This window comes from Chelon labrosus, assembly GCF_963514085.1.
Source record: "Chelon labrosus genome assembly, chromosome: 23".
In the NCBI taxonomy this organism is placed as follows: Eukaryota; Metazoa; Chordata; class Actinopteri; order Mugiliformes; family Mugilidae; genus Chelon; species Chelon labrosus.
Genome location: NC_140356.1, coordinates 1,535,403 through 1,562,463, shown reverse-complemented (window position 1 = coordinate 1,562,463; position 27,061 = coordinate 1,535,403). Strand labels below are relative to the sequence as shown.

Below are 27,061 nucleotides of genomic sequence, written 5' to 3'. Positions count from 1 at the left end.
AGCAGCAACAAAGGCCGATGGTTGACCTGCCGTAAAGTCGCACAGAACTACCAGCTAACCCTCTTGAGGGGATGTACTTCAGACATGCTGGTCATAAGGCTTTAGCTTTAAACCGCTCCCTCCCTTTTGAACACATCGGCAGGCAAGCCTGGTACTCCTGAATCCATTTGTGGACTCCCCCACCTACGAGCATTTGCCCCAACAGGAAACTGAGAGGTAGTCTTGAGTTCTGACTAAGCAGAACTTGACTTGTAGAGTAGCGTGTTTTTGATAACATCAGAAAGTGGCATGACTAATATACATTAACTGCTTGATACTTACCCATCACTGAGGGGGGCGACTATTTGTCCTGTCCTCTTTCCTTATGAATGGTGCTCTTTTCTGTCCCATAATTGTTTGTTTCTTTTTTTTTTTAACAAGGTTTGTCAGGTCATGAGAGCATTGGTGGTATAGTGGACAGCATAGCTGCTTGCCAAGCAGTTGACCCGGGTTCGATTCCCGGCCAATGCATGACATGAAAAGAAGTGTTTGCAGCCCGCTGCCTAATTACATTTGGTCTATCTTTGGGTTTTTGTGACAGTGCTAGTGTTCTGTGGAGCGTAAAGTGTTCAACCTCAGGGTCATTTTGCACCTTTTGGCTAGCCTGGGCATTTATGGACTTCCCAAAACGCACAATGAAGGAGTCCCATTCCACCACAAGAGTCACCTATTGCGGCTAATGGCAATATGGAGGAGCACTGAAGCCAGCCCAAGGCAGAAGCTCAGGTATGTCAAGATAGGTGAGATTATATTAAATTATAGCCATGATGGCCGTTTCCCATTTCCCTGACCGGGAATCGAACCCGGGCCACGGCGGTGAGAGCGCCGAATCCTAGCCACTAGACCATCAGGGACACGCTGAGGGGCTTCCTTTTTTGTTTCTTTTTTGTTAAAGGGCCACAAAGTTTCATGCTCATGTGCCGACACACCCCCAGGCCTAGGGGTGGACATTAGGATGCTGACCTGCAGTTGACCGCGTTGTCCTCTGCATCACCGCGTTTCTGGTGTCAGATTAGCTGCTTGATGGAGCAGCAACAAAGGCCGATGGTTGGCCTGCCCTAAAGTCGCACAGAACTACCAGCTAACCCTCTTGAGGGGATGTACTTCAGACATGCTGGTCATAAGGCTTTAGCTTTAAACCGCTCTCCCCCACCTACGAGCATTTGCCCCAACAGGAAACTGAGAGGTAGTCTTGAGTTCTGGCTAAGCAGAACTTGACTTGTAGAGTAGCGTGTTTTTGATAACATCAGAAAGTGGCATGACTAATATACATTAACTGCTTGATACTTACCCATCACTGAGGGGGGCGACTATTTGTCCTGTCCTCTTTCCTTATGAATGGTGCTCTTTCCTGTCCCATAATTGTTCATTCCTTTTTTATTTTAACAGATGTCAGATTGTGTCAGTGTCAGATTAGCTGCTTGATGGAGCAGCAACAAAGGCCGATGGTTGGCCTGCCGTAAAGTCGCACAGAACTACCAGCTAACCCTCTTGAGGGGATGTACTTCAGACATGCTGGTCATAAGGCTTTAGCTTTAAACCGCTCCCTCCCTTTTGAACACATCGGCAGGCAAGCCTGGTACTCCTGAATCCATTTGTGGACTCCCCCACCTATGAGCATTTGCCCCAACAGGAAACTGAGAGGTAGTCTTGAGTTCTGGCTAAGCAGAACTTGACTTGTAGAGTAGCGTGTTTTTGATAACATCAGAAAGTGGCATGACTAATATACATTAACTGCTTAATACTTACCCATCACTGAGGGGGGCGACTATTAGTCCTGTCCTCTTTCCTTATGAATGGTGCTCTTTTCTGTCCCATAATTGTTCGTTTCTTTTTTTTTTAACAAGGTTTGTCAGATCATGAGAGCATTGGTGGTATAGTGGACAGCATAGCTGCTTGCCAAGCAGTGGCAGTTGACCCGGGTTCGATTCCCGGCCAATGCATGACGTGAAAAGAAGTGTTTGCGGCACGCTGCCTAATTACAGTTGGTCTATATTTGGGTTTTTGTGACAGTGCTAGTGTTCTGTGGAGCGAAAAGTGTTCAACTTCAGGGTCATTTTGCACCTTTTGGCTAGCCTGGGCATTTATGGACTTCCCAAAATGCACAATGAAGGAGTCCCATTCCACCACAAGAGTCACCTATTGCGGCTAATGGCAATATGGAGGAGCACTGAAGCCACCCCAAGGCAGAAGCTCAGGTATGCCAAGATAGCTGAGATTATATTAAACTATAGCCATGATGGCCGTTTCCCATTTCCCTGACCGGGAATCGAACCCGGGCCGCGGCGGTGAGAGCGCCGAATCCTAGCCACTAGACCATCAGGGACACGCTGAGGGGTTTCCTTTTTTGTTTCTTTTTTTTTTAAAAAGGGCCACAAAGTTTCATGCTCATGTGCCGACACACCCCCAGGCCTAGGGGTGGACATTAGGATGCTGACCTGCAGTTGACCGCGTTGTCCTCTGCATCACCGCGTTTCTGGTGTCAGATTAGCTGCTTGATGGAGCAGCAACAAAGGCCGATGGTTGGCCTGCCGTAAAGTCGCACAGAACTACCAGCTAACCCTCTTGAGGGGATGTACTTCGGACATGCTGGTCATAAGGCTTTAGCTTTAAACCGCTCCCTCCCTTTTGAACACATCAGCAGGCAAGCCTGGTACTCCTGAATCCATTTGTGGACTCCCCCACCTACAAGCATTTGCCCCAACAGGAAACTGAGGGGTAGTCTTGAGTTCTGACTAAGCAGAACTTGACTTGTAGAGTAGCGTGTTTTTGATAACATCAGAAAGTGGCATGACTAATATACATTAACTGCTTGATACTTATCCCCTCTGCCGCTCAGTTCATATTTATATTCAGCTACAGTAAAAGAACTAAAGACATTAACACAAAACCCCTTTGTTAAAAACTCAATCATGGTATGGTATGAGGTTCATAAACATGCTGGTGAGATACCTGTGTTATCTCGGTTTACACCAATCTGGCGTAACAGCGCTTTTACACCTGGCAAACAAGACTTGGGTTTCAAAATTTGGGCAAACAAAGGTCTAAGTAAAATTGCAGATTTATTTAACAATAACACTCTCATGTCGTTTGAAGATTTGAGACATAAGTATGACATCCAACTAAAACATTTTTTTAAATACCTGCAGATAAGAAGCTATATATTTAAGATACAGAAATCTTTATCTCTACCTACTCTTAGCTGTATAGAAGAAATAGCAACAAATCAACACCCTAAGAGGGGATTGACGTCAAGTTTTTATGCAATAATCATGGATGGATCAAAGGTTTCTTCAGAGAGTAAAAGATTGGCATGGTGTGAGGATTTAAACTCTGCAATTTCAACTGAGGACTGGCAGAAGATTTGCTTAAAATCTCAAACACAAACAATAAATACCCATTTTAAATTACTTCAGTATAAGTGGATAATGAGAACATATGTAACGCCAGCTCAGCTAAATAAATTCGACCCCAATAATCCCGACACATGTTACAAATGTGGTAGGAAGGACACATTATACCACTGCCTGTGGGACTGCCCACAAATCCAGGCTTTTTGGAGGGAGGTGATGGATATGATTTTACATGTCACAGGTATAAAACTATTACTAGATGCCAAACTATGTATCTTTGGGATTTTTCCTGTAAATCAAATTCTCAGCAAGGCAAATAAATCTATGATTACTTTCTGCATCTTACAAGCTAAATATACCATAGCCAAATCTTGGAAGTCCACTATCAAACCAAGTGTTAGTGTCTGGCTTACAGGACTGTCAGACTCTCTTGCACTGGAAAAACTCACCTTTGCGTTAAAGGGTAAATATCTCGTCTTTCACAATATGTGGAGATCTTTTATGGTGTTCCTAGAGGGGAGGAAAGCATTGGAGGCATGCTCTCCGTGTATGTTAACCAGTAACAAATGAGTATTGCTATGTATTTAGTATACGTCTGTTTGTCCTTGTTTAGTTTTATTTGATCTGCTTTTCTCTTCAGGATGACTTTGGGATAAGTTAACTTTTGGACCGCCAGTGACTCTTAAGGAGGACTTATGTTTTGGACTGTGCCAAATATTGCACGCTACAGCCCTGTCAGATTTATGTTTATTTTGTTGAAGATGAGCCTTACTGTGACAGTTCTGTTTTGCACCTGTATTATTTGTTGTAGTGTGATTATTTTCTCTGAAAATTAATAAACACACTTGTTGGAACTGCTTGATACTTACCCATCACTGAGGGGGGCGACTATTTGTCCTGTCCTCTTTCCTTATGAATGGTTCTCTTTCCTGTCCCATAATTGTTCATTCCTTTTTCATTTTAACAAGGTTTGTAAGGTCATGAGAGCATTGGTGGTATAGTGGACAGCATAGCTGCTTGCCAAGCAGTTGACCCGGGTTCGATTCCCGGCCAATGCATGACGTGAAAAGAAGTGTTTGCGGCACGCTGCCTAATTACAGTTGGTCTATATTTGGGTTTTTGTGACAATGCTAGTGTTCTGTGGAGCGAAAAGTGTTCAACTTCAGGGTCATTTTGCACCTTTTGGCTAGCCTGGGCATTTATGGACTTCCCAAAATGCACAATGAAGGAGTCCCATTCCACCACAAGAGTCACCTATTGCGGCTAATGGCAATATGGAGGAGCACTGAAGCCAGCCCAAGGCAGAAGCTCAGGTATGTCAAGACAGCTGATATTATATTAAATTACAGCCATGATGGCTTTTTCCCATTTCCCTGACCGGGCATCGAACCCGGGCCGCGGCGGTGAGAGCGCCGAATCCTAGCCACTAGACCATCAGGGACACGTTGAGGGGTTTCCTTTTTTGTTTCTTTTTTTTTTTAAAAAGGGCCACAAAGTTTCATGCTCATGTGCCGACACACCCCCAGGCCTAGGGGTGGACATTAGGATGCTGACCTGCAGTTGACCGCGTTGTCCTCTGCATCACCGCGTTTCTGGTGTCAGATTAGCTGCTTGATGGAGCAGCAACAAAGGCCGATGGTTGGCCTGCCGTAAAGTCGCACACAACTACCAGCTAACCCTCTTGAGGGGATGTACTTCGGACATGCTGGTCATAAGGCTTTAGCTTTAAACCGCTCCCTCCCTTTTGAACACATCAGCAGGCAAGCCTGGTACTCCTGAATCCATTTGTGGACTCCCCCACCTACGAGCATTTGCCCCAACAGGAAACTGAGAGGTAGTCTTGAGTTCTGGCTAAGCAGAACTTGACTTGTAGAGTAGCGTGTTTTTGATAACATCAGAAAGTGGCATGACTAATATACATTAACTGCTTGATACTTGCCCATCACTGAGGGGGGCGACTATTTGTCCTGTCCTCTTTCCTTATGAATGGTTCTCTTTCCTGTCCCATAATTGTTCATTCCTTTTTCATTTTAACAAGGTTTGTAAGGTCATGAGAGCATTGGTGATATAGTGGACAGCATAGCTGCTTGCCAAGCAGTTGACCCGGGTTTGATTCCCGGCCAATGCATGACGTGAAAAGAAGTGTTTGCGGCACGCTGCCTAATTACAGTTGGTCTATATTTGGGTTTTTGTGACAGTGCTAGTGTTCTGTGGAGCGTAAAGTGTTCAACCTCAGGGTCATTTTGCACCTTTTGGCTAGCCTGGGCATTTATGGACTTCCCAAAATGCACAATGAAGGAGTCCCATTCCACCACAAGAGTCACCTATTGCGGCTAATGGCAATATGGAGGAGCACTGAAGCCACCCCAAGGCAGAAGCTCAGGTATGCCAAGATAGCTGAGATTATATTAAACTATAGCCATGATGGCCGTTTCCCATTTCCCTGACCGGGAATCGAACCCGGGCCGCGGCGGTGAGAGCGCCGAATCCTAGCCACTAGACCATCAGGGACACGCTGAGGGGTTTCCTTTTTTGTTTCTTTTTTTTTTTAAAAAGGGCCACAAAGTTTCATGCTCATGTGCCGACACACCCCCAGGCCTAGGGGTGGACATTAGGATGCTGACCTGCAGTTGACCGCGTTGTCCTCTGCATCACCGCGTTTCTGGTGTCAGATTAGCTGCTTGATGGAGCAGCAACAAAGGCCGATGGTTGGCCTGCCGTAAAGTCGCACAGAACTACCAGCTAACCCTCTTGAGGGGATGTACTTCGGACATGCTGGTCATAAGGCTTTAGCTTTAAACCGCTCCCTCCCTTTTGAACACATCAGCAGGCAAGCCTGGTACTCCTGAATCCATTTGTGGACTCCCCCACCTACAAGCATTTGCCCCAACAGGAAACTGAGGGGTAGTCTTGAGTTCTGACTAAGCAGAACTTGACTTGTAGAGTAGCGTGTTTTTGATAACATCAGAAAGTGGCATGACTAATATACATTAACTGCTTGATACTTATCCCCTCTGCCGCTCAGTTCATATTTATATTCAGCTACAGTAAAAGAACTAAAGACATTAACACAAAACCCCTTTGTTAAAAACTCAATCATGGTATGGTATGAGGTTCATAAACATGCTGGTGAGATACCTGTGTTATCTCGGTTTACACCAATCTGGCGTAACAGCGCTTTTACACCTGGCAAACAAGACTTGGGTTTCAAAATTTGGGCAAACAAAGGTCTAAGTAAAATTGCAGATTTATTTAACAATAACACTCTCATGTCGTTTGAAGATTTGAGACATAAGTATGACATCCAACTAAAACATTTTTTTAAATACCTGCAGATAAGAAGCTATATATTTAAGATACAGAAATCTTTATCTCTACCTACTCTTAGCTGTATAGAAGAAATAGCAACAAATCAACACCCTAAGAGGGGATTGACGTCAAGTTTTTATGCAATAATCATGGATGGATCAAAGGTTTCTTCAGAGAGTAAAAGATTGGCATGGTGTGAGGATTTAAACTCTGCAATTTCAACTGAGGACTGGCAGAAGATTTGCTTAAAATCTCAAACACAAACAATAAATACCCATTTTAAATTACTTCAGTATAAGTGGATAATGAGAACATATGTAACGCCAGCTCAGCTAAATAAATTCGACCCCAATAATCCCGACACATGTTACAAATGTGGTAGGAAGGACACATTATACCACTGCCTGTGGGACTGCCCACAAATCCAGGCTTTTTGGAGGGAGGTGATGGATATGATTTTACATGTCACAGGTATAAAACTATTACTAGATGCCAAACTATGTATCTTTGGGATTTTTCCTGTAAATCAAATTCTCAGCAAGGCAAATAAATCTATGATTACTTTCTGCATCTTACAAGCTAAATATACCATAGCCAAATCTTGGAAGTCCACTATCAAACCAAGTGTTAGTGTCTGGCTTACAGGACTGTCAGACTCTCTTGCACTGGAAAAACTCACCTTTGCGTTAAAGGGTAAATATCTCGTCTTTCACAATATGTGGAGATCTTTTATGGTGTTCCTAGAGGGGAGGAAAGCATTGGAGGCATGCTCTCCGTGTATGTTAACCAGTAACAAATGAGTATTGCTATGTATTTAGTATACGTCTGTTTGTCCTTGTTTAGTTTTATTTGATCTGCTTTTCTCTTCAGGATGACTTTGGGATAAGTTAACTTTTGGACCGCCAGTGACTCTTAAGGAGGACTTATGTTTTGGACTGTGCCAAATATTGCACGCTACAGCCCTGTCAGATTTATGTTTATTTTGTTGAAGATGAGCCTTACTGTGACAGTTCTGTTTTGCACCTGTATTATTTGTTGTAGTGTGATTATTTTCTCTGAAAATTAATAAACACACTTGTTGGAACTGCTTGATACTTACCCATCACTGAGGGGGGCGACTATTTGTCCTGTCCTCTTTCCTTATGAATGGTTCTCTTTCCTGTCCCATAATTGTTCATTCCTTTTTCATTTTAACAAGGTTTGTAAGGTCATGAGAGCATTGGTGGTATAGTGGACAGCATAGCTGCTTGCCAAGCAGTTGACCCGGGTTCGATTCCCGGCCAATGCATGACGTGAAAAGAAGTGTTTGCGGCACGCTGCCTAATTACAGTTGGTCTATCTTTGGGTTTTTGTGACAGTGCTAGTGTTCTGTGGAGCGTAAAGTGTTCAACCTCAGGGTCATTTTGCACCTTTTGGCTAGCCTGGGCATTTATGGAGTTCCCAAAATGCACAATGAAGGAGTCCCATTCCACCACAAGAGTCACCTATTGCGGCTAATGGCAATATGGAGGAGCACTGAAGCCACCCCAAGGCAGAAGCTCAGGTATGCCAAGATAGCTGAGATTATATTAAACTATAGCCATGATGGCCGTTTCCCATTTCCCTGACCGGGAATCGAACCCGGGCCGCGGCGGTGAGAGCGCCGAATCCTAGCCACTAGACCATCAGGGACACGCTGAGGGGCTTCCTTTTTTGTTTCTTTTTTGTTAAAGGACCACAAAGTTTCATGCTCATGTGCCGAAACACCCCCAGGCCTAGGGGTGGACATTAGAATGCTGACCTGCAGTTGACCACGTTGTCCTCTGCATCAACGCGTTTCTGGTGTCAGATTAGTTGCTTGATGGAGCAGCAATAGAGGCCGATGGTTGGCCTGCCCTAAAGTCGCACAGAACTACCAGCTAACCCTCTTGAGGGGATGTACTTCAGACATGCGTGTCATAAGGCTTTAGCTTTAAACCGCTCTCCCCCACCTACGAGCATTTGCCCCAACAGGAAACTGAGAGGTAGTCTTGAGTTCTGACTAAGCAGAACTTGACTTGTAGAGTAGCGTGTTTTTGATAACACCAGAAAGTGGCATGACTAATATACATTAACTGCTTGATACTTACCCATCACTGAGGGGGGCGACTATTTGTCCTGTCCTCTTTCCTTATGAATGGTGCTCTTTTCTGTCCCATAATTGTTCATTCCTTTTTTATTTTAACAAGGTTTGTCAGGTCATGAGAGCATTGGTGGTATAGTGGACAGCATAGCTGCTTGCCAAGCAGTTGACCTGGGTTCGATTCCCGGCCAATGCATGACATGAAAAGAAGAGTTTGCAGCCCGCTGCCTAATTACAGTTGGTCTATCTTTGGGTTTTTGTGACAGTGCTAGTGTTCTGTGGAGCGTAAAGTGTTCAACCTCAGGGTCATTTTGCACCTTTTGGCTAGCCTGGGCATTTATGGACTTCCCAAAATGCACAATGAAGGAGTCCCATTCCACCACAAGAGTCACCTATTGCGGCTAATGGCAATATGGAGGAGCACTGAAGCCACCCCAAGGCAGAAGCTCAGGTATGCCAAGATAGCTGAGATTATATTAAACTATAGCCATGATGGCCGTTTCCCATTTCCCTGACCGGGAATCGAACCCGGGCCGCGGCGCTGAGAGCGCCGAATCCTAGCCACTAGACCATCAGGGACACGCTGAGGGGCTTCCTTTTTTGTTTCTTTTTTTTTTAAAAAGGGCCACAAAGTTTCATGCTCATGTGCCGACACACCCCCAGGCCTAGGGGTGGACATTAGGATGCTGACCTGCAGTTGACCGCGTTGTCCTCTGCATCACCGCGTTTCTGGTGTCAGATTAGCTGCTTGATGGAGCAGCAACAAAGGCCGATGGTTGGCCTGCCGTAAAGTCGCACACAACTACCAGCTAACCCTCTTGAGGGGATGTACTTCGGACATGCTGGTCATAAGGCTTTAGCTTTAAACCGCTCCCTCCCTTTTGAACACATCAGCAGGCAAGCCTGGTACTCCTGAATCCATTTGTGGACTCCCCCACCTACGAGCATTTGCCCCAACAGGAAACTGAGGGGTAGTCTTGAGTTCTGGCTAAGCAGAACTTGACTTGTAGAGTAGCGTGTTTTTGATAACATCAGAAAGTGGCATGACTAATATACATTAACTGCTTGATACTTACCCATCACTGAGGGGGGCGACTATTTGTCCTGTCCTCTTTCCTTATGAATGGTTCTCTTTCCTGTCCCATAATTGTTCATTCCTTTTTCATTTTAACAAGGTTTGTAAGGTCATGAGAGCATTGGTGGTATAGTGGACAGCATAGCTGCTTGCCAAGCAGTTGACCCGGGTTCGATTCCCGGCCAATGCATGACGTGAAAAGAAGTGTTTGCGGCACGCTGCCTAATTACAGTTGGTCTATATTTGGGTTTTTGTGACAGTGCTAGTGTTCTGTGGAGCGAAAAGTGTTCAACTTCAGGGTCATTTTGCACCTTTTGGCTAGCCTGGGCATTTATGGACTTCCCAAAATGCACAATGAAGGAGTCCCATTCCACCACAAGAGTCACCTATTGCGGCTAATGGCAATATGGAGGAGCACTGAAGCCAGAAGCTCAGGTATGTCAAGATAGCTGAGATTATATTAAATTACAGCCATGATGGCGTTTTCCCATTTCCCTGACCGGGAATCGAACCCGGGCCGCGGCGGTGAGAGCGCCGAATCCTAGCCACTCGACCATCAGGGACACGCTGAGGGGTTTCCTTTTTGTTTCTTTTCTTTTTAAAGGGCCACAAAGTTTCATGCTCATGTGCCGACACACCCCCAGGCCTAGGGGTGGACATTAGAATGCTGACCTGCAGTTGACCGCGTTGTCCTCTGCATCACCGCGTTTCTGGTGTCAGATTAGCTGCTTGATGGAGCAGCAATAAAGGCCGATGGTTGGCCTGCCCTAAAGTCGCACAGAACTACCAGCTAACCCTCTTGAGGGGATGTACTTCAGACATGCTGGTCATAAGGCTTTAGCTTTAAACCGCTCTCCCCCACCTACGAGCATTTGCCCCAACAGGAAACTGAGAGGTAGTCTTGAGTTCTGACTAAGCAGAACTTGACTTGTAGAGTAGCGTGTTTTTGATAACATCAGAAAGTGGCATGACTAATATACATTAACTGCTTGATACTTACCCATCACTGAGGGGGGCGACTATTTGTCCTGTCCTCTTTCCTTATGAATGGTGCTCTTTCCTGTCCCATAATTGTTCATTCCTTTTTTATTTTAACAAGGTTTGTAAGGTCATGAGAGCATTGGTGGTATAGTGGACAGCATAGCTGCTTGCCAATCAGTTGACCCGGGTTCGATTCCCGGCCAATGCATGACATGAAAAGAAGAGTTTGCAGCCCGCTGCCTAATTACAGTTGGTCTATCTTTGGGTTTTTGTGACAGTGCTAGTGTTCTGTGGAGCGTAAAGTGTTCAACCTCAGGGTCATTTTGCACCTTTTGGCTAGCCTGGGCATTTATGGAGTTCCCAAAATGCACAATGAAGGAGTCCCATTCCACCACAAGAGTCACCTATTGCGGCTAATGGCAATATGGAGGAGCACTGAAGCCAGCCCAAGGCAGAAGCTCAGGTATGCCAAGATAGCTGAGATTATATTAAACTATAGCCATGATGGCCGTTTCCCATTTCCCTGACCGGGAATCGAACCCGGGCCGCGGCGGTGAGAGCGCCGAATCCTAGCCACTAGACCATCAGGGACACGCTGAGGGGCTTCCTTTTTTGTTTCTTTTTTGTTAAAGGACCACAAAGTTTCATGCTCATGTGCCGAAACACCCCCAGGCCTAGGGGTGGACATTAGGATGCTGACCTGCAGTTGACCGCGTTGTCCTCTGCATCAACGCGTTTCTGGTGTCAGATTAGTTGCTTGATGGAGCAGCAATAGAGGCCGATGGTTGGCCTGCCCTAAAGTCGCACAGAACTACCAGCTAACCCTCTTGAGGGGATGTACTTCAGACATGCGTGTCATAAGGCTTTAGCTTTAAACCGCTCTCCCCCACCTACGAGCATTTGCCCCAACAGGAAACTGAGAGGTAGTCTTGAGTTCTGACTAAGCAGAACTTGACTTGTAGAGTAGCGTGTTTTTGATAACACCAGAAAGTGGCATGACTAATATACATTAACTGCTTGATACTTACCCATCACTGAGGGGGGCGACTATTTGTCCTGTCCTCTTTCCTTATGAATGGTGCTCTTTTCTGTCCCATAATTGTTCATTCCTTTTTTATTTTAACAAGGTTTGTCAGGTCATGAGAGCATTGGTGGTATAGTGGACAGCATAGCTGCTTGCCAAGCAGTTGACCCGGGTTCGATTCCCGGCCAATGCATGACATGAAAAGAAGAGTTTGCAGCCCGCTGCCTAATTACAGTTGGTCTATCTTTGGGTTTTTGTGACAGTGCTAGTGTTCTGTGGAGCGTAAAGTGTTCAACCTCAGGGTCATTTTGCACCTTTTGGCTAGCCTGGGCATTTATGGACTTCCCAAAATGCACAATGAAGGAGTCCCATTCCACCACAAGAGTCACCTATTGCGGCTAATGGCAATATGGAGGAGCACTGAAGCCACCCCAAGGCAGAAGCTCAGGTATGCCAAGATAGCTGAGATTATATTAAACTATAGCCATGATGGCCGTTTCCCATTTCCCTGACCGGGAATCGAACCCGGGCCGCGGCGGTGAGAGCGGCGAATCCTAGCCACTAGACCATCAGGGACACGCTGAGGGGCTTCCTTTTTTGTTTCTTTTTTGTTAAAGGACCACAAAGTTTCATGCTCATGTGCCGACACACCCCCAGGCCTAGGGGTGGACATTAGAATGCTGACCTGCAGTTGACCGCGTTGTCCTCTGCATCACCGCGTTTCTGGTGTCAGATTAGCTGCTTGATGGAGCAGCAACAAAGGCCGATGGTTGGCCTGCCGTAAAGTCGCACAGAACTACCAGCTAACCCTCTTGAGGGGATGTACTTCAGACATGCTGGTCATAAGGCTTTAGCTTTAAACCGCTCCCTCCCTTTTGAACACATCGGCAGGCAAGCCTGGTACTCCTGAATCCATTTGTGGACTCCCCCACCTACGAGCATTTGCCCCAACAGGAAACTGAGAGGTAGTCTTGAGTTCTGACTAAGCAGAACTTGACTTGTAGAGTAGCGTGTTTTTGATAACATCAGAAAGTGGCATGACTAATATACATTAACTGCTTGATACTTACCCATCACTGAGGGGGGCGACTATTTGTCCTGTCCTCTTTCCTTATGAATGGTGCTCTTTCCTGTCCCATAATTGTTCATTCCTTTTTTATTTTAACAAGGTTTGTAAGGTCATGAGAGCATTGGTGGTATAGTGGACAGCATAGCTGCTTGCCTATCAGTTGACCCGGGTTTGATTCCCGGCCAATGCATGACGTGAAAAGAAGTGTTTGCGGCACGCTGCCTAATTACAGTTGGTCTATCTTTGGGTTTTTGTGACAGTGCTAGTGTTCTGTGGAGCGAAAAGTGTTCAACTTCAGGGTCATTTTGCACCTTTTGGCTAGCCTGGGCATTTATGGACTTCCCAAAATGCACAATGAAGGAGTCCCATTCCACCACAAGAGTCACCTATTGCGGCTAATGACAATATGGAGGAGCACTGAAGCCACCCCAAGGCAGAAGCTCAGGTATGCCAAGATAGCTGAGATTATATTAAACTATAGCCATGATGGCCGTTTCCCATTTCCCTGACCGGGAATCGAACCCGGGCCGCGGCGGTGAGAGCGCCGAATCCTAGCCACTAGACCATCAGGGACACGCTGAGGGGTTTCCTTTTTTGTTTCTTTTTTTTTTAAAAAGGGCCACAAAGTTTCATGCTCATGTGCCGACACACCCCCAGGCCTAGGGGTGGACATTAGGATGCTGACCTGCAGTTGACCGCGTTGTCCTCTGCATCACCGCGTTTCTGGTGTCAGATTAGCTGCTTGATGGAGCAGCAACAAAGGCCGATGGTTGGCCTGCCGTAAAGTCGCACAGAACTACCAGCTAACCCTCTTGAGGGGATGTACTTCGGACATGCTGGTCATAAGGCTTTAGCTTTAAACCGCTCCCTCCCTTTTGAACACATCAGCAGGCAAGCCTGGTACTCCTGAATCCATTTGTGGACTCCCCCACCTACGAGCATTTGCCCCAACAGGAAACTGAGGGGTAGTCTTGAGTTCTGGCTAAGCAGAACTTGACTTGTAGAGTAGCGTGTTTTTGATAACATCAGAAAGTGGCATGACTAATATACATTAACTGCTTGATACTTACCCATCACTGAGGGGGGCGACTATTTGTCCTGTCCTCTTTCCTTATGAATGGTTCTCTTTCCTGTCCCATAATTGTTCATTCCTTTTTCATTTTAACAAGGTTTGTAAGGTCATGAGAGCATTGGTGGTATAGTGGACAGCATAGCTGCTTGCCAAGCAGTTGACCCGGGTTCGATTCCCGGCCAATGCATGACGTGAAAAGAAGTGTTTGCGGCACGCTGCCTAATTACAGTTGGTCTATATTTGGGTTTTTGTGACAGTGCTAGTGTTCTGTGGAGCGAAAAGTGTTCAACTTCAGGGTCATTTTGCACCTTTTGGCTAGCCTGGGCATTTATGGACTTCCCAAAATGCACAATGAAGGAGTCCCATTCCACCACAAGAGTCACCTATTGCGGCTAATGGCAATATGGAGGAGCACTGAAGCCAGAAGCTCAGGTATGTCAAGATAGCTGAGATTATATTAAATTACAGCCATGATGGCGTTTTCCCATTTCCCTGACCGGGAATCGAACCCGGGCCGCGGCGGTGAGAGCGCCGAATCCTAGCCACTAGACCATCAGGGACACGCTGAGGGGTTTCCTTTTTTGTTTCTTTTTTTTTTTTAAAGGGCCACAAAGTTTCATGCTCATGTGCCGACACACCCCCAGGCCTAGGGGTGGACATTAGGATGCTGACCTGCAGTTGACCGCGTTGTCCTCTGCATCACCGCGTTTCTGGTGTCAGATTAGCTGCTTGATGGAGCAGCAACAAAGGCCGATGGTTGGCCTGCTGTAAAGTCGCACAGAACTACCAGCTAACCCTCTTGAGGGGATGTACTTCAGACATGCTGGTCATAAGGCTTTAGCTTTAAACCGCTCCCTCCCTTTTGAACACATCGGCAGGCAAGCCTGGTACTCCTGAATCCATTTGTGGACTCCCCCACCTACGAGCATTTGCCCCAACAGGAAACTGAGAGGTAGTCTTGAGTTCTGACTAAGCAGAACTTGACTTGTAGAGTAGCGTGTTTTTGATAACATCAGAAAGTGGCATGACTAATATACATTAACTGCTTGATACTTACCCATCACTGAGGGGGGCGACTATTTGTCCTGTCCTCTTTCCTTATGAATGGTGCTCTTTCCTGTCCCATAATTGTTCATTCCTTTTTTGTTTTAACAAGGTTTGTCAGGTCATGAGAGCATTGGTGGTATAGTGGACAGCATAGCTGCTTGCCAAGCAGTTGACCCGGGTTCGATTCCCGGCCAATGCATGACGTGAAAAGAAGTGTTTGCGGCACGCTGCCTAATTACAGTTGGTCTATCTTTGGGTTTTTGTGACAGTGCTAGTGTTCTGTGGAGCGAAAAGTGTTCAACTTCAGGGTCATTTTGCACCTTTTGGCTAGCCTGGGCATTTATGGACTTCCCAAAATGCACAATGAAGGAGTCCCATTCCACCACAAGAGTCACCTATTGCGGCTAATGGCAATATGGAGGAGCACTGAAGCCAGCCCGAGGCAGAAGCTCAGGTATGTCAAGACAGCTGAGATTATATTAAATTACAGCCATGATGGCGTTTTCCCATTTCCCTGACCGGGAATCGAACCCGGGCCGCTGCGGTGAGAGCGCCGAACCCTAGCCACTAGACCATCAGGGACACGCTGACGGGTTTCCTTTTTTGTTTCTTTTTTTTTTAAAAAGGGCCACAAAGTTTCATGCTCATGTGCCGACACACCCCCAGGCCTGGGGTGGACATTAGGATGCTGACCTGCAGTTGACCGCGTTGTCCTCTGCATCACCGCGTTTCTGGTGTCAGATTAGCTGCTTGATGGAGCAGCAAGAAAGGCCGATGGTTGGCCTGCCATAAAGTCACACAGAACTACCAGCTAACCCTCTTGAGGGGATGTACTTAAGACATGCTGGTCATAAGGCTTGAAGGCAATGAGGGAGTCCCATTTCACCACAAGGGTCACCTATTGCGGCTAATGGCAAGATGGAGGAGCAATGAAGCCATTCACAGGAGCCACTCAAAGGCAGCAGCTCAGGTATGTCAAGATAGCTGAGATTATAATGTTTACACAGTTTATGACACTCGAGAGTGTGTATGACTAATGTATGGTGTATCCATGTACTGTTGGAGTACAGCGAGTGAGAGAGCCGTGGTCTGCAGCAAGCCTAGAATGAGCCAACAGCAGTAACAGTACTGCAACGTCACAGACAAATATAAAACTCAACAGCATCAAACTATCAGTATTGATAGATTCAGAAGCTACAGCAAATGTTATCAGTGAGTTAACCCTCAGTGAGACCACACCCACAGGTCACAGTAGACATTAAGATATTCACATACGGCTGCTCCAAACCACTGCCCCTAGTCGGAGCATTCACATGCAATGCGGAGGCAAGAATTAACAAAACTATAAGCAAGTTGTACGTGAGGGAAGGCAACGGCTGCACACTGCTAGGCTACGAAACAGCTAAGAAACTAGGCCTCATTGAAATAATTGATTAATCATAACATTAAAAACATCATCTCCAAGCAGCCAAACACTGGCAGATGATCTGGTGGACAGCTACCCGGAGCTGTTCCAGGGCATTGATAAGTTAAAAGGCTTCCAGGTAGAGCTCCACATTAATATTGACATTCAGCCTTCCTGTCAGCCGCACAGGAGAGTGCCATTTCACATCCGGCAGAAAGTTGAAGACGAGCTGAAAAAAAGCTAGAGAACGATGACATCATCGAGACAGTGACAGGAATTACGCCATGGGTCTGCCCCATTGTAACAGCGCCACTACGCAAACTGACCAGGTAAGACACTCTGTGGCACAGCAAGGATTGAGACTCCATTTATTCGCACACTGCCAAACTGAGATCAGACTCCAAGTGCTGAACATTTTACTCAATGGCCAGGGGCTGAACTACCCTGTTGTTGCTGTCAACAATCTGGGAAATTAACAACTCCCTGTATAAGGTTAAAAAATAAAAATACAGCAGTCCGTTTAGACCTTAAGAGGCCTTCTCTCTGTCTTGTGAGAGAACCCCCCCCCAGGGTATTGTGTATCAATACCCTAGACACCCTGTTGGATAGTGATGTACTTTGACTGTTTAAGCTACCATACATGCCATATTCCTATTGTTTCAAGTGCCACCTTTTTTCATGTTGTCCCTCTCCAGTCTCTCCATGTCCTCCATCTCCTGCGCCTTTTTCTATGTGTGTAATGTCAGCAAACACCTCGTTGTTTCTGCCTCTTCCTGTCACAGTGTCCCATAGTGAGAAATATGAAAAAAGGCTAAGTATGGATACACGGGTGACTGTTGTTGTAACACAGACAATGATGCAGACAGAACGCAGTGTGTCTGTGAATGAATTTACATGTATACACAAATATTTTATGGAATATATCATTCCTCATTGTCTCAGCCAGTGGAAGGTGACAATTACACTTATTAAAGACACAGAACAAATCAATATTTTACAAATTTTAGTTAAGAGTTTTACCAAGTATTCAAATCGTGTCTTTATAAGCAATTAAAAGTGACTGTGTGTCTATGACTCCCTGTATGAAGGAATTTCTTACTTTGATGCAAACTGATCTCTGTGCTCCTGCTGATGACGGCTCTGTTCTTACAGAACCTGACCAGCCAAGTGCGGACTCTGCCGAGAAGGCCAACATTGTCCCCTTGACGCTTTGTGTCCTCCTCATCCCCCTTTTTTTGTTCCTTCTCCTCCTTCTCGCGTTTTTCTCTTTCCTTCTTCTCCCTATTTTGTTTCTCTGTTTCTCCTGTCTTTGCTTCTCCTTTTTCTCCATTTTTTTCAGCATCTTCTCCTTCCTTATCTGTTTCTCTCACATGCGTCTCTCGTCTGTGCAACTCTTTCTCCTCTCTTTTCTCTTTTCCTCTCCCTCTTTTGCAGTTTTTCTCTCTCCTTCTTGTCCCAGTTCTCTTGTCTCTTCTGCTCCTTCTCCTGTTGTTTTTTTCCCACTTGTCCAGCTTGTCTTTGTCCTCCAGTTCTTGTTGTCTTTGCCTTTCTGTGATAACACGTGTCTGCTGGCTTCCTGACTCATCTGTTTCCAGCTCTTGGATTTCAGACTGCTGTTGTTCCTTCTCCTGTTCTCGGTCCTCCTGCTCCGGACTTCTGCTGTCTTCAGTCCCGAGTTCCATTGAGCTGGTGTCTTCACTAGAGGAGAGGATGTCACTACTCCATCTAAGGTCCTCCCAGCTCGCCAAAGGGGTGACAGACACAAAAGAATAAAGGCTGTCACTGCTCAGTCCAGACTCCTCCGAGAGAAGGGCTGAGGGATCCAAGATAAGTCGGGCTCTCTCTGCCCAATCCAGGGTCCTCCGAGCTAGTGAATGGGTTGGTGTCTTCACGAGATGAAGGGCTCTCACCCCTCCGTCTGTGCTCCTCCCAGAATGTGGGATGGCTGGCGTCTTCAGGGGTCAAAGGGCTCTCACCCCTTTGCCTGTGCCAAGGTTGTTTTTCGGGTTCTTGTCCAATGCTCTATATTCTCTTCCAGTGTTGATTAACTGCAAACACAAACACACAGCAGTCATTTCACTGGCAATCAGCACACTAAGCAAGTCCTTCTAACTTTAGAATAAAAGCTGGTCTACCAAATACCAGTTTCAATTCAAAGATGATACTCAATTTGTACAACTGTAGTTGACATATTACGCGTGTTGCAAATATATATATGTCAATTAGGATAGGAAATAATCCTGAACATCCACTGTGACCAAATGTACCACTTTGAGACAATATCAAATTAAAACTAAATTAAACTGTGACATGACAAGAAAACGGATTGACTAATGCACACAAGAAGAACTCCAGGGGGCATATTTAATAAAAACATCATTAAATACTATAAAATAAACTAGGATCACAAGTTCAGAGACTGCAAACCTTCCAGTCAACATGATTCGGTTGTAGTGTAAAAAAAAAAACACATTTTTACAAATGAAAATGATGTTGTACAGGACAAAAAGTGAATTAGCATCCTCTGTTTACTTTCAAAAATTCACATATTAGCTTAATGTTATTTGGAATGTAACTGGTGAGAAAGGTATTTCACATTATTTATTAAACTAATGAACATCAGAATAACACCAGGGGCAATATTTAATTAAAACCTGACTAAATAATCATTCCTGTAGAACACATCTATAACATAAACTGCAGAGGATCACAAGTTCAGAGACTGCAAACCTTTCAGTCAACATAATTTGGTTGTAGTGTAAAAATCAGCTTGTTTTATGGAAATGTAACATAGATGACAAGAAAAGCAACATTTACAAATGAAAATAATGTTGTACAGGCCAAAAAAAATGAATTAGCATCCTGTTTGCCACCATCTATCACTAACCTGACTCTATCCAAAGTGTTGGTGCAGTCCAGTCCTAGCAACACTTCAGACATACAGTACGGTCACCAGCATAAAAGTAGCTCTGTGCATAGCAACCACTTACCTTATCTTATGTACAGTAAGAGAACAATATGTGTAATCTTTTCCAGTGTGTAATGTAGTGTATAATGTGTTGCCCAGTCCCACTCCCAGATAACAAGCTTAAAGTCATATGAATGCAGTGGTTTTGTCTGTGTGTAGTTGGTGTGTGGGAGGTGGAGGTGCTGTTACATCTCAGCATGTACATAATCCCCCGATTTATACTTGAGCTGATTAATCCTTGTAATCTGTGGTAGAGGAGTAGTGAAGTCTCCACCAGTCTTCCTGACTGAAAAATAACTTTAACCTTATCGTTAATCTGCAGCCAAGGGGGAGGAGAAGAAGAATGATGGGGGAGAAATGGAAAGAAGGAGTATCACAGCCACTAACTCAACTTGAATCCATTTGATGAATATCAACCACAGCAGTTTAACAACTCAAAACGTTCCCTGACTTCAGGTACACCGATCAGGCATAACATCAGGAGAAGTGAATAACATTGACCATCTTGTGACAGTGGAATCTTCTGCTGGGAAAATTTTGGACCTGGCATTCATTTGGATGTTACTTGGACATGTAGCACCCACCTAGACCAGACCAGACCAGACCAGACCAAAATCCTCGTCCTCAGTTAATGTCCTGGAATCTCTAGTCCTCAGACATGGGTTGCCCCACACCAACATGGTCCACTTCTAGGAGAATGCTTGTGAGGGATTTAGCTCCAAAACATCCATTCGTCGCTGATCTCTGAGTGGGAAGCAGCTATGCTTACCACAATACCACTGATGGAAGAAAGTGAAATGCTAGCATGTAAATACTGAATGAACATGAACAACTGAACATTTCTACAAAGCCAGATAGTAGACTAAAGTTTGATTTTGTCACAATTGCAGAATCACTTTGTTTCTGGTCAGCAATGTTGTTTGGGCATTTTATAACAATGTAGGTGGGAACTCACATCTAAATTGGAGTAAAAAAAAAAAAGATATAAAAACACTATTCTGCTAAATAAACTGCCTTTCTGTCTGTGAAGGTTCTCAATCATCCAGACCATAGTATATCCAGAAATAAAAAGGTTGAAACAAGGGCAACTGGACTTGTAGAGTTTCTTAAAGAGGATTCACCGCTCATTCAGGTTGCTTGTTCAGTTCTAAAAGACTGGTGGGGATTTGGAGTTTAAAAAGGAACATCTGTGGGTGTTGGTCATGAGAAACTGACATGGCTGTTAAGGTTCAGAGACTTACCTGTAGTTGGAGGAGACTGTTTGATACTGTCTTCTTCCTCCAGCGCATGGTACACTAAGGGCCAATTATCGCACACAGACTCCATTCTCAAGGTGTGAAACTTCTTGGTAAGAGATGAAGACTGTGTTGTAAATTGATGGCAGTTTCCATCTCAGTCCATCTCCTCTGTTCAGAGGGGTTTTCCAGTTTGACACAGATGGCTGCCTCTATTCCTCTTTCAAACCATCTGTCTTCTCTGGCTAAAATGTGGATGTTCACCTAAAAAGAGTGGTCCTTCACCTTCAGGTGTGGGTGGATTGCTGAATCTTGGCCCCTCCTGTAGCAAGCCATGTGTTTGCAAATGGTAAATGATCTTTTATCCAAAAAAGGTTTAAAAAGGCAACTGGACTTGTAGAGTTTGTTCAGAAGACGTTTCACCACTCATCCGAGTAGCTTCTTCAGTTCTGGTGGACTGGTGGGAAAACTGGAGCAGCTAGCTGCACCAGTTTCTGGTTATTAGCATAACAAGCAAGTTTTTTCAGGAGGAGTTCCTATTTAAACCTCAGATTTCCCACCAGTCCACCAGAACTGAAGAAGCTACTCGGATGAGTGGTGAAACGTCTTCTGAACAAACTCTACAAGTCCAGTTGCCTTTTTAAACCTTTTTTGGATATACCATGACCTGGATGACTGAGAACCTTCACAGACATAAATGATCTTTTATTTATATAGTCCTAATTGGTACTCAAAGCACTTTCCAATCACAATAACACCTCTACTCATTCATCCTTCAGAAGCACACACACATTCAAACACCAGTGGCAGGTACTGGGAGCCACTCTGGGTTTAGTGTCTTGCTCAAGGACACATCAGCATGTGCTCCATGTACCAGGAATCAAAACGCTAACCCTCCGGCCTGTGGACAACACATTATACCAACTAAGCCACTCGTATGTTAGGGGGTTGTTTTGTCTTCTCTGTGCATGCTTCTTGTATATAGTTTTGTTGTCATGGATATGGATGACAAACACCACAAACAAACAGGATAGGATCAAATGTAAACGTATTCTATTGGAATGCAGATTTTGTTTTTCACAAGTGTACACAAACACACACATTCGCATGGCTATCTTTGTGAGGACATTCATTGACATAATGCATTCCCTAGCCCCTTATCTGACCATCCCAACTAAGTGCCTAACCATAACCCTTACTCTAATCCTAACCCTAACGATAAACTAATTGTAACCTTTACACTAAAACCAAGTCTTAACCCTTAAACAGCCTCGTCAAGAAAGGTAAGTGCATAAACACAGAGCTATAGAACAAACAATAGATATATGTAGTAATATGTTGATTAATTTAACTGAGTAATTCAAAAAAGGGTTCCATTGTTGTTTGAAGCAGCCTTAAAGTGAATGTAAATTGGTTGCTAGTAAAGAAAATACACAGCAAAGAATATGCTTTATACTTATATTGTGGTACAACATCTACTACTTGAATATGTAATAAATATTGTATTGTAAATAATACTATATATAGGAACAAGGTATACATTATGTTTCCTTCTTTGGTGAAATAGAAAGTAAAACCTCTACTGCAGTGACCTCAGAAGGACACACGGTGGCAGCACTTGCATGGCAGATTGTTCATCTACCTGCTTTTATGGTTGCTGAAGTTTTCTTTGTTCGGCAGTGATTTTTGAAACAGTCGACAGTTTCTACCTGTTCACCTCCACCTGACTGACGATATCATTTTTGTGCAACAGTTATAAAATTAGACATGATGTTGAGAGCTACACTGATCAGGTGTAACATTATGACCACTGACAGAAGAACTGAATAACATTGACCATCTTGTGACAATTTAATGTTCCGCTGGGAAACGTTTGGACCTGACATTTATGTGGATGCTTCCCATGTCCATTGTGTGATGAGTCACAACTGTTTTAGGTAGGCAGTCATAATGTTATGCCTGATCGATTCAAATGAATGAACTAGTGATTAATTGATGAATGAAAATCAGACTTGAGTAAAATATAAATTCTACTATTATTATATTAGCATATTATTTTATTTTTGAGATGTTACTATGTCACTGGAGGTGGGAGGGTGGGAATATAGAGGAGTTTGAGAAGTTAAAGCAGGTTGCATGATGGCACCTCCTTCGTGTTCCTACAAGGATTTTTCTTCTCTAAGAAGAAAGTGGAAAGTAGTGAGAATGGCGTATCACATCAAGAGCACTATTCCCTTTTTCAAAAAACAAAACAAAACAAAAACTGTAACAGTGCTGAAAAAATATAGGCTCATTGGATGTTCTTGTGTGATCTTATCAGTAATAGAAAACTGGGTGCGTAGATGCTTTATTCAATTTGCACTATTGATTAATTCAGCACTTAAGAATAAAATATTATTTTATGGTCTCATTTTATGATGTAGATGCAGCCCCTTCACAAGACAAGCGGTTACAGAAGATGAATGAATGAATGAATGTTTCGCACTATACCCACTGTGTGTTGTTTAATTTTTTTTTTAGACATGTATAATTAGACTTACCAGTAGGTGTCTGAGTGAGCTGTCTGTGGCACATTGCTGCAATGCCACAAATAAGTACCTGTTGCTGGTTTTGCCTGTTGAATTAATAAAAGAGAACAGTTTTCCTACACCACTGAGGCAGTCTGAGAGGTTGGTGGAGCCAAGTGAAAAGACAAGACATGCTAAATGATGACAGTTTAATCCCACTGAAAATGCATATGTGAGTGCAGGGAGAGGCGGAGCAACACTCAGAGAACAGTTTTGTTTTCTTTCCACAAACCAAGTGAAATGAAAGTGAAACTACTTCAGAAAAGAGTGGTACTGCAGAACAGTAACATCAGTTTCTCTCCAAGACTTGCACCAGAGACACATGGGTGAGTACAGCTGGGTTTTATATCATTTGTCCATAGAGAGCAACTAATAAGGACTTTTCCTCCTAGTAGTGGTAGTAGTGCTAAGGGGTTTATGTCTCCATTAAAATACATTAAACCTGCTGGTCAGGACTCTCTTATACTGGTCTAAGGAAAGTAACTGGTGTAATGGATGGCTGATATAAACTAACAGTTTGTAAGTGAATTAAGTATAGTTTTGTTTAGTTTTTTTTTATATCCGAAGATAAGATGAAAACAAGTTCCTTAAAAGTCTCAAGAACATAAAGACACAGCTCTGCCTCCCTTTAACATGTCATGTGCATGACTCTTTAAAGTAGTTAAGTATGACAATGGTGCTCATTTCAAAATGAGAAGAAGTTATCTCTCTGGAAGTGAAAAAAGAAAGAAAGCAAAACTGTGGTGAGTGAAGCTGATAATGAGTGATCACACTACATAACTGAATGTGGAGACTTTGCCCAGGGCCCGAGTAGACTCCTCTGTCGGTAACTGACGTGCTACAATGATTCGGCCTCAGACTTAATTAAAGCAGAGTTGTTCTGGTTTTAACAACATAAGATGTTGACATAATCAAAATGTGCAGTTAATAGTCATTGGTACCGGAATCTCTCTCTCTTCTCTTCCAGTCCTCCCTATTTCTTCTGTCCAACTTCCATATTTTTTACTTCCTCTCTACCTGGTCGGCCTCAATTAGATGAGTCCCCTCCATATATATCAAGGTTTCTTCTTTTCCCTTCCCATTGACACCTTACTGTCTGGGGTTTCCTGCTCTGAGCTCTCTAATGCACCCTGAGACCATGTGGATTGTTAGAGATATACATGCATACAGTTTAATTGAATACAATGTATAATCAGTTTATTTTTTCTTATATCTTCTAGAAATGTCTGCAGCCTGTCTGTTATCTGAAGATCATTTTCTGTGCTCCATCTGTCTGGAAGTGTTCACTGATCCAGTCGCCATACCATGTGGACACAACTTCTGCAAGAAGTGCATCACACAACACTGGGATGTTAACGTCCAGTGTCAGTGTCCCATGTGTAAAGATGCCTTTGATAAAAGACCTGAGCTGCGGGTCAACATATTCATATCTGAGATGACTGCTCAGTTCAGGAAAACAGCTCTGATGGAATCCAGCAGCTGTGCAGTCCAAAGGTGTGACAATACAGGAGACGTTCTCTGTGACGTGTGCACTGAAACCAAACTGAAGGCTCTCAAGTCCTGCTTGATGTGTCTGACCTCCTACTGTGAGACTCACCTGGAGCTTCATCAGAAGATCATTGGCATGACAAGACATAAGCTGATCGACCCTGTAGAGAACCTGGAAGACAGGATGTGTAAGAAGCATGATAGACCTCTGGAGATGTTCTGTAAGACTGATGACATATGTGTGTGTGTCAGCTGCACTGAGACAGATCACAAGCCCCATCATGTTGTTTCCTTCACTAAAGAATATGAAGTCAAGAAGACTGAGCTGAGAGAAAAAGAGGCTGTAATCCAGATGATGATTCAGGAGAGACAATTTAAGATTGAGCAGATCAAAGAGTCAGTGGAGCTGAGCAAGGAAGACGCAAGGATAGAGACAGAATCCAGCGTGCAGGTGTTCACTGCTCTGATCCAGTCTGTAGAGAGAGGTCTGGCTCAGCTCATTGACACCATTGAAGAGAAGCAGAAAGCTACAGAGAGACAGGCTGAAGGCTTCATCAAAGAGCTGGAAGAGGAAATCTCTGAACTGATGAAGAGAAGCTCTGAGGTGGAGCAGCTCTCACACGATGAAGACCACCTCCACTTCCTCCAGAGCTACTCATCATCACTGAACACTGCTCTACCCACCAAAGACTGGTCTGAGGTCAGAGTTCACTCATCGTATGAGGGCACTGTGAGGAGAGCTGTGGCTCAGCTGGAGGAGACCCTCAGTAAAGAGGTGAAGAAGCTGTGTGTTGATGTGGAGCTGAAGAGAGTCCAGCAGTTTGCAGTGGATGTGACTCTTGATCCTGATACAGCGCATGCTGCTCTCATCCTGTCTGAGGATGGGAAACAAGTTCATTATAATGGTGTTCAGCAGAATCTCCCTGACAACCCAACAAGATTTTCCAGTTGTGTTTGTGTCTTAGGAAAACAGGTTATATATTCAGGGAAATTTTACTATGAAGTTCAAGTTACAGGGAAGACGGCATGGGATCTAGGAGTTGCCAGAGAGACAATAAACAGAAAAGGAAAAATCACACCTAGCCCACAGACAGGCATTTGGGTTGTTGGTTTGAGACAAGGAAAAGAGTACAAAGCTTGTGCTGGCCCTACTGTATCTCTGTCTCTGAAGTCCCAGCCTCAGAAGGTGGGGGTGTTTGTGGACTATGAGGAGGGTCTGGTCTCATTTTATGACGTAGATACAGCAGCTCTCATCTACTCCTTTACTGGCTGTAACTTCACTGAGAAACTCTACCCCATCTTTAGTCCGTGTCCTAATGACTCTGCCCCTTTGATTATCTCTCCTGTCAATCACACTGATTAGTAAACATTCATGTCAGGAGCATTTTGATGATGTTGGAGGAGGTCCTTCTATTACTACATTGATTTGATATCAAGTGACTGAAAATATATATGAATTAATGTATATTTGTTTGAATTATGCCTTTCATTTATTTTATTTCCTTTATAACAGACACATATGCAATTATCTTCCTAATAATTGAAACAGTTTACTATAGTATAGACAAACTACTGCTTTTTGTTATTTTTGACATCTAATCTGATCTATCATTGAAGCTTATGAATGGTTTGCACCTTGTGGTGAAGTCTCTGTAAGAGAGTTTTTTTTCACTTACTTGGATCCTGCGTGCATTTTATTATTTTTTTTCATCTAAGGGGTCCTAAGATCATCCACCACAGTTTTACTTCGTGGACATGCAGACATTTTTTGTTGATGGTCTCACCAGTGCCTTATTTGCTCTGAATGGACCAAACCACTGACTTGGCCACTAATGTTTCTGCTCACATTGATTTTATTTTATTTTTGGCAGCCTAAGGATGGTCAGTTTCAATTACACTGAGAAATCCTTTACAACAGTTTTCCATTTTTCTGTTTGTGTGTGTACTTTAATATAACTTTGAAAATCCGCTGTTTGTAGTTTTGTTGCCAGTAATGAAAGGTTATTGGAGTTAGACAAGCCAAAAGACGAAAGATGCGATTTCTCAGAAGTACGTTGTTCAACTTAACCGGTACTAGAGAGGGACGTACTGCAGAGATCCACAGTAGGGTTTAATGCTGTCAGTGAGGAATAAAATTAATCTAATCTGTCAAATGTATATCTGATTAAAGCATACATGGAGAATCCAATCATGATACAAATGAGAGTATAAATTATACGTGATGCATGCTACATGAGAGATGAGAGAGGGACACACAATAACATGCTATGCAGAAGAAGCCCAAGAATGCTTGAATAGTGAGAGAGACGAAATTAGGATAGGTGCTCA

General features: G+C 44.0%; 1 protein-coding gene across 1 annotated transcript; it reads left to right on the top strand.

Moving 5' to 3' along the window:
* Positions 1-24,467: 24,467 nt before the first annotated feature.
* Positions 24,468-26,466, top strand: LOC311508280 (E3 ubiquitin-protein ligase TRIM21-like; the record flags this gene model as incomplete). Its single annotated transcript, XM_084572987.1, has 1 exon — positions 24,468-26,466. The coding sequence occupies one exon, from the start codon at positions 24,468-24,470 to the stop codon at positions 26,094-26,096; it is 1,629 nt and encodes a 542-aa protein (XP_084429113.1). The 3' UTR covers positions 26,097-26,466.
* Between the last annotated feature and the right edge of the window lie 595 nt (positions 26,467-27,061).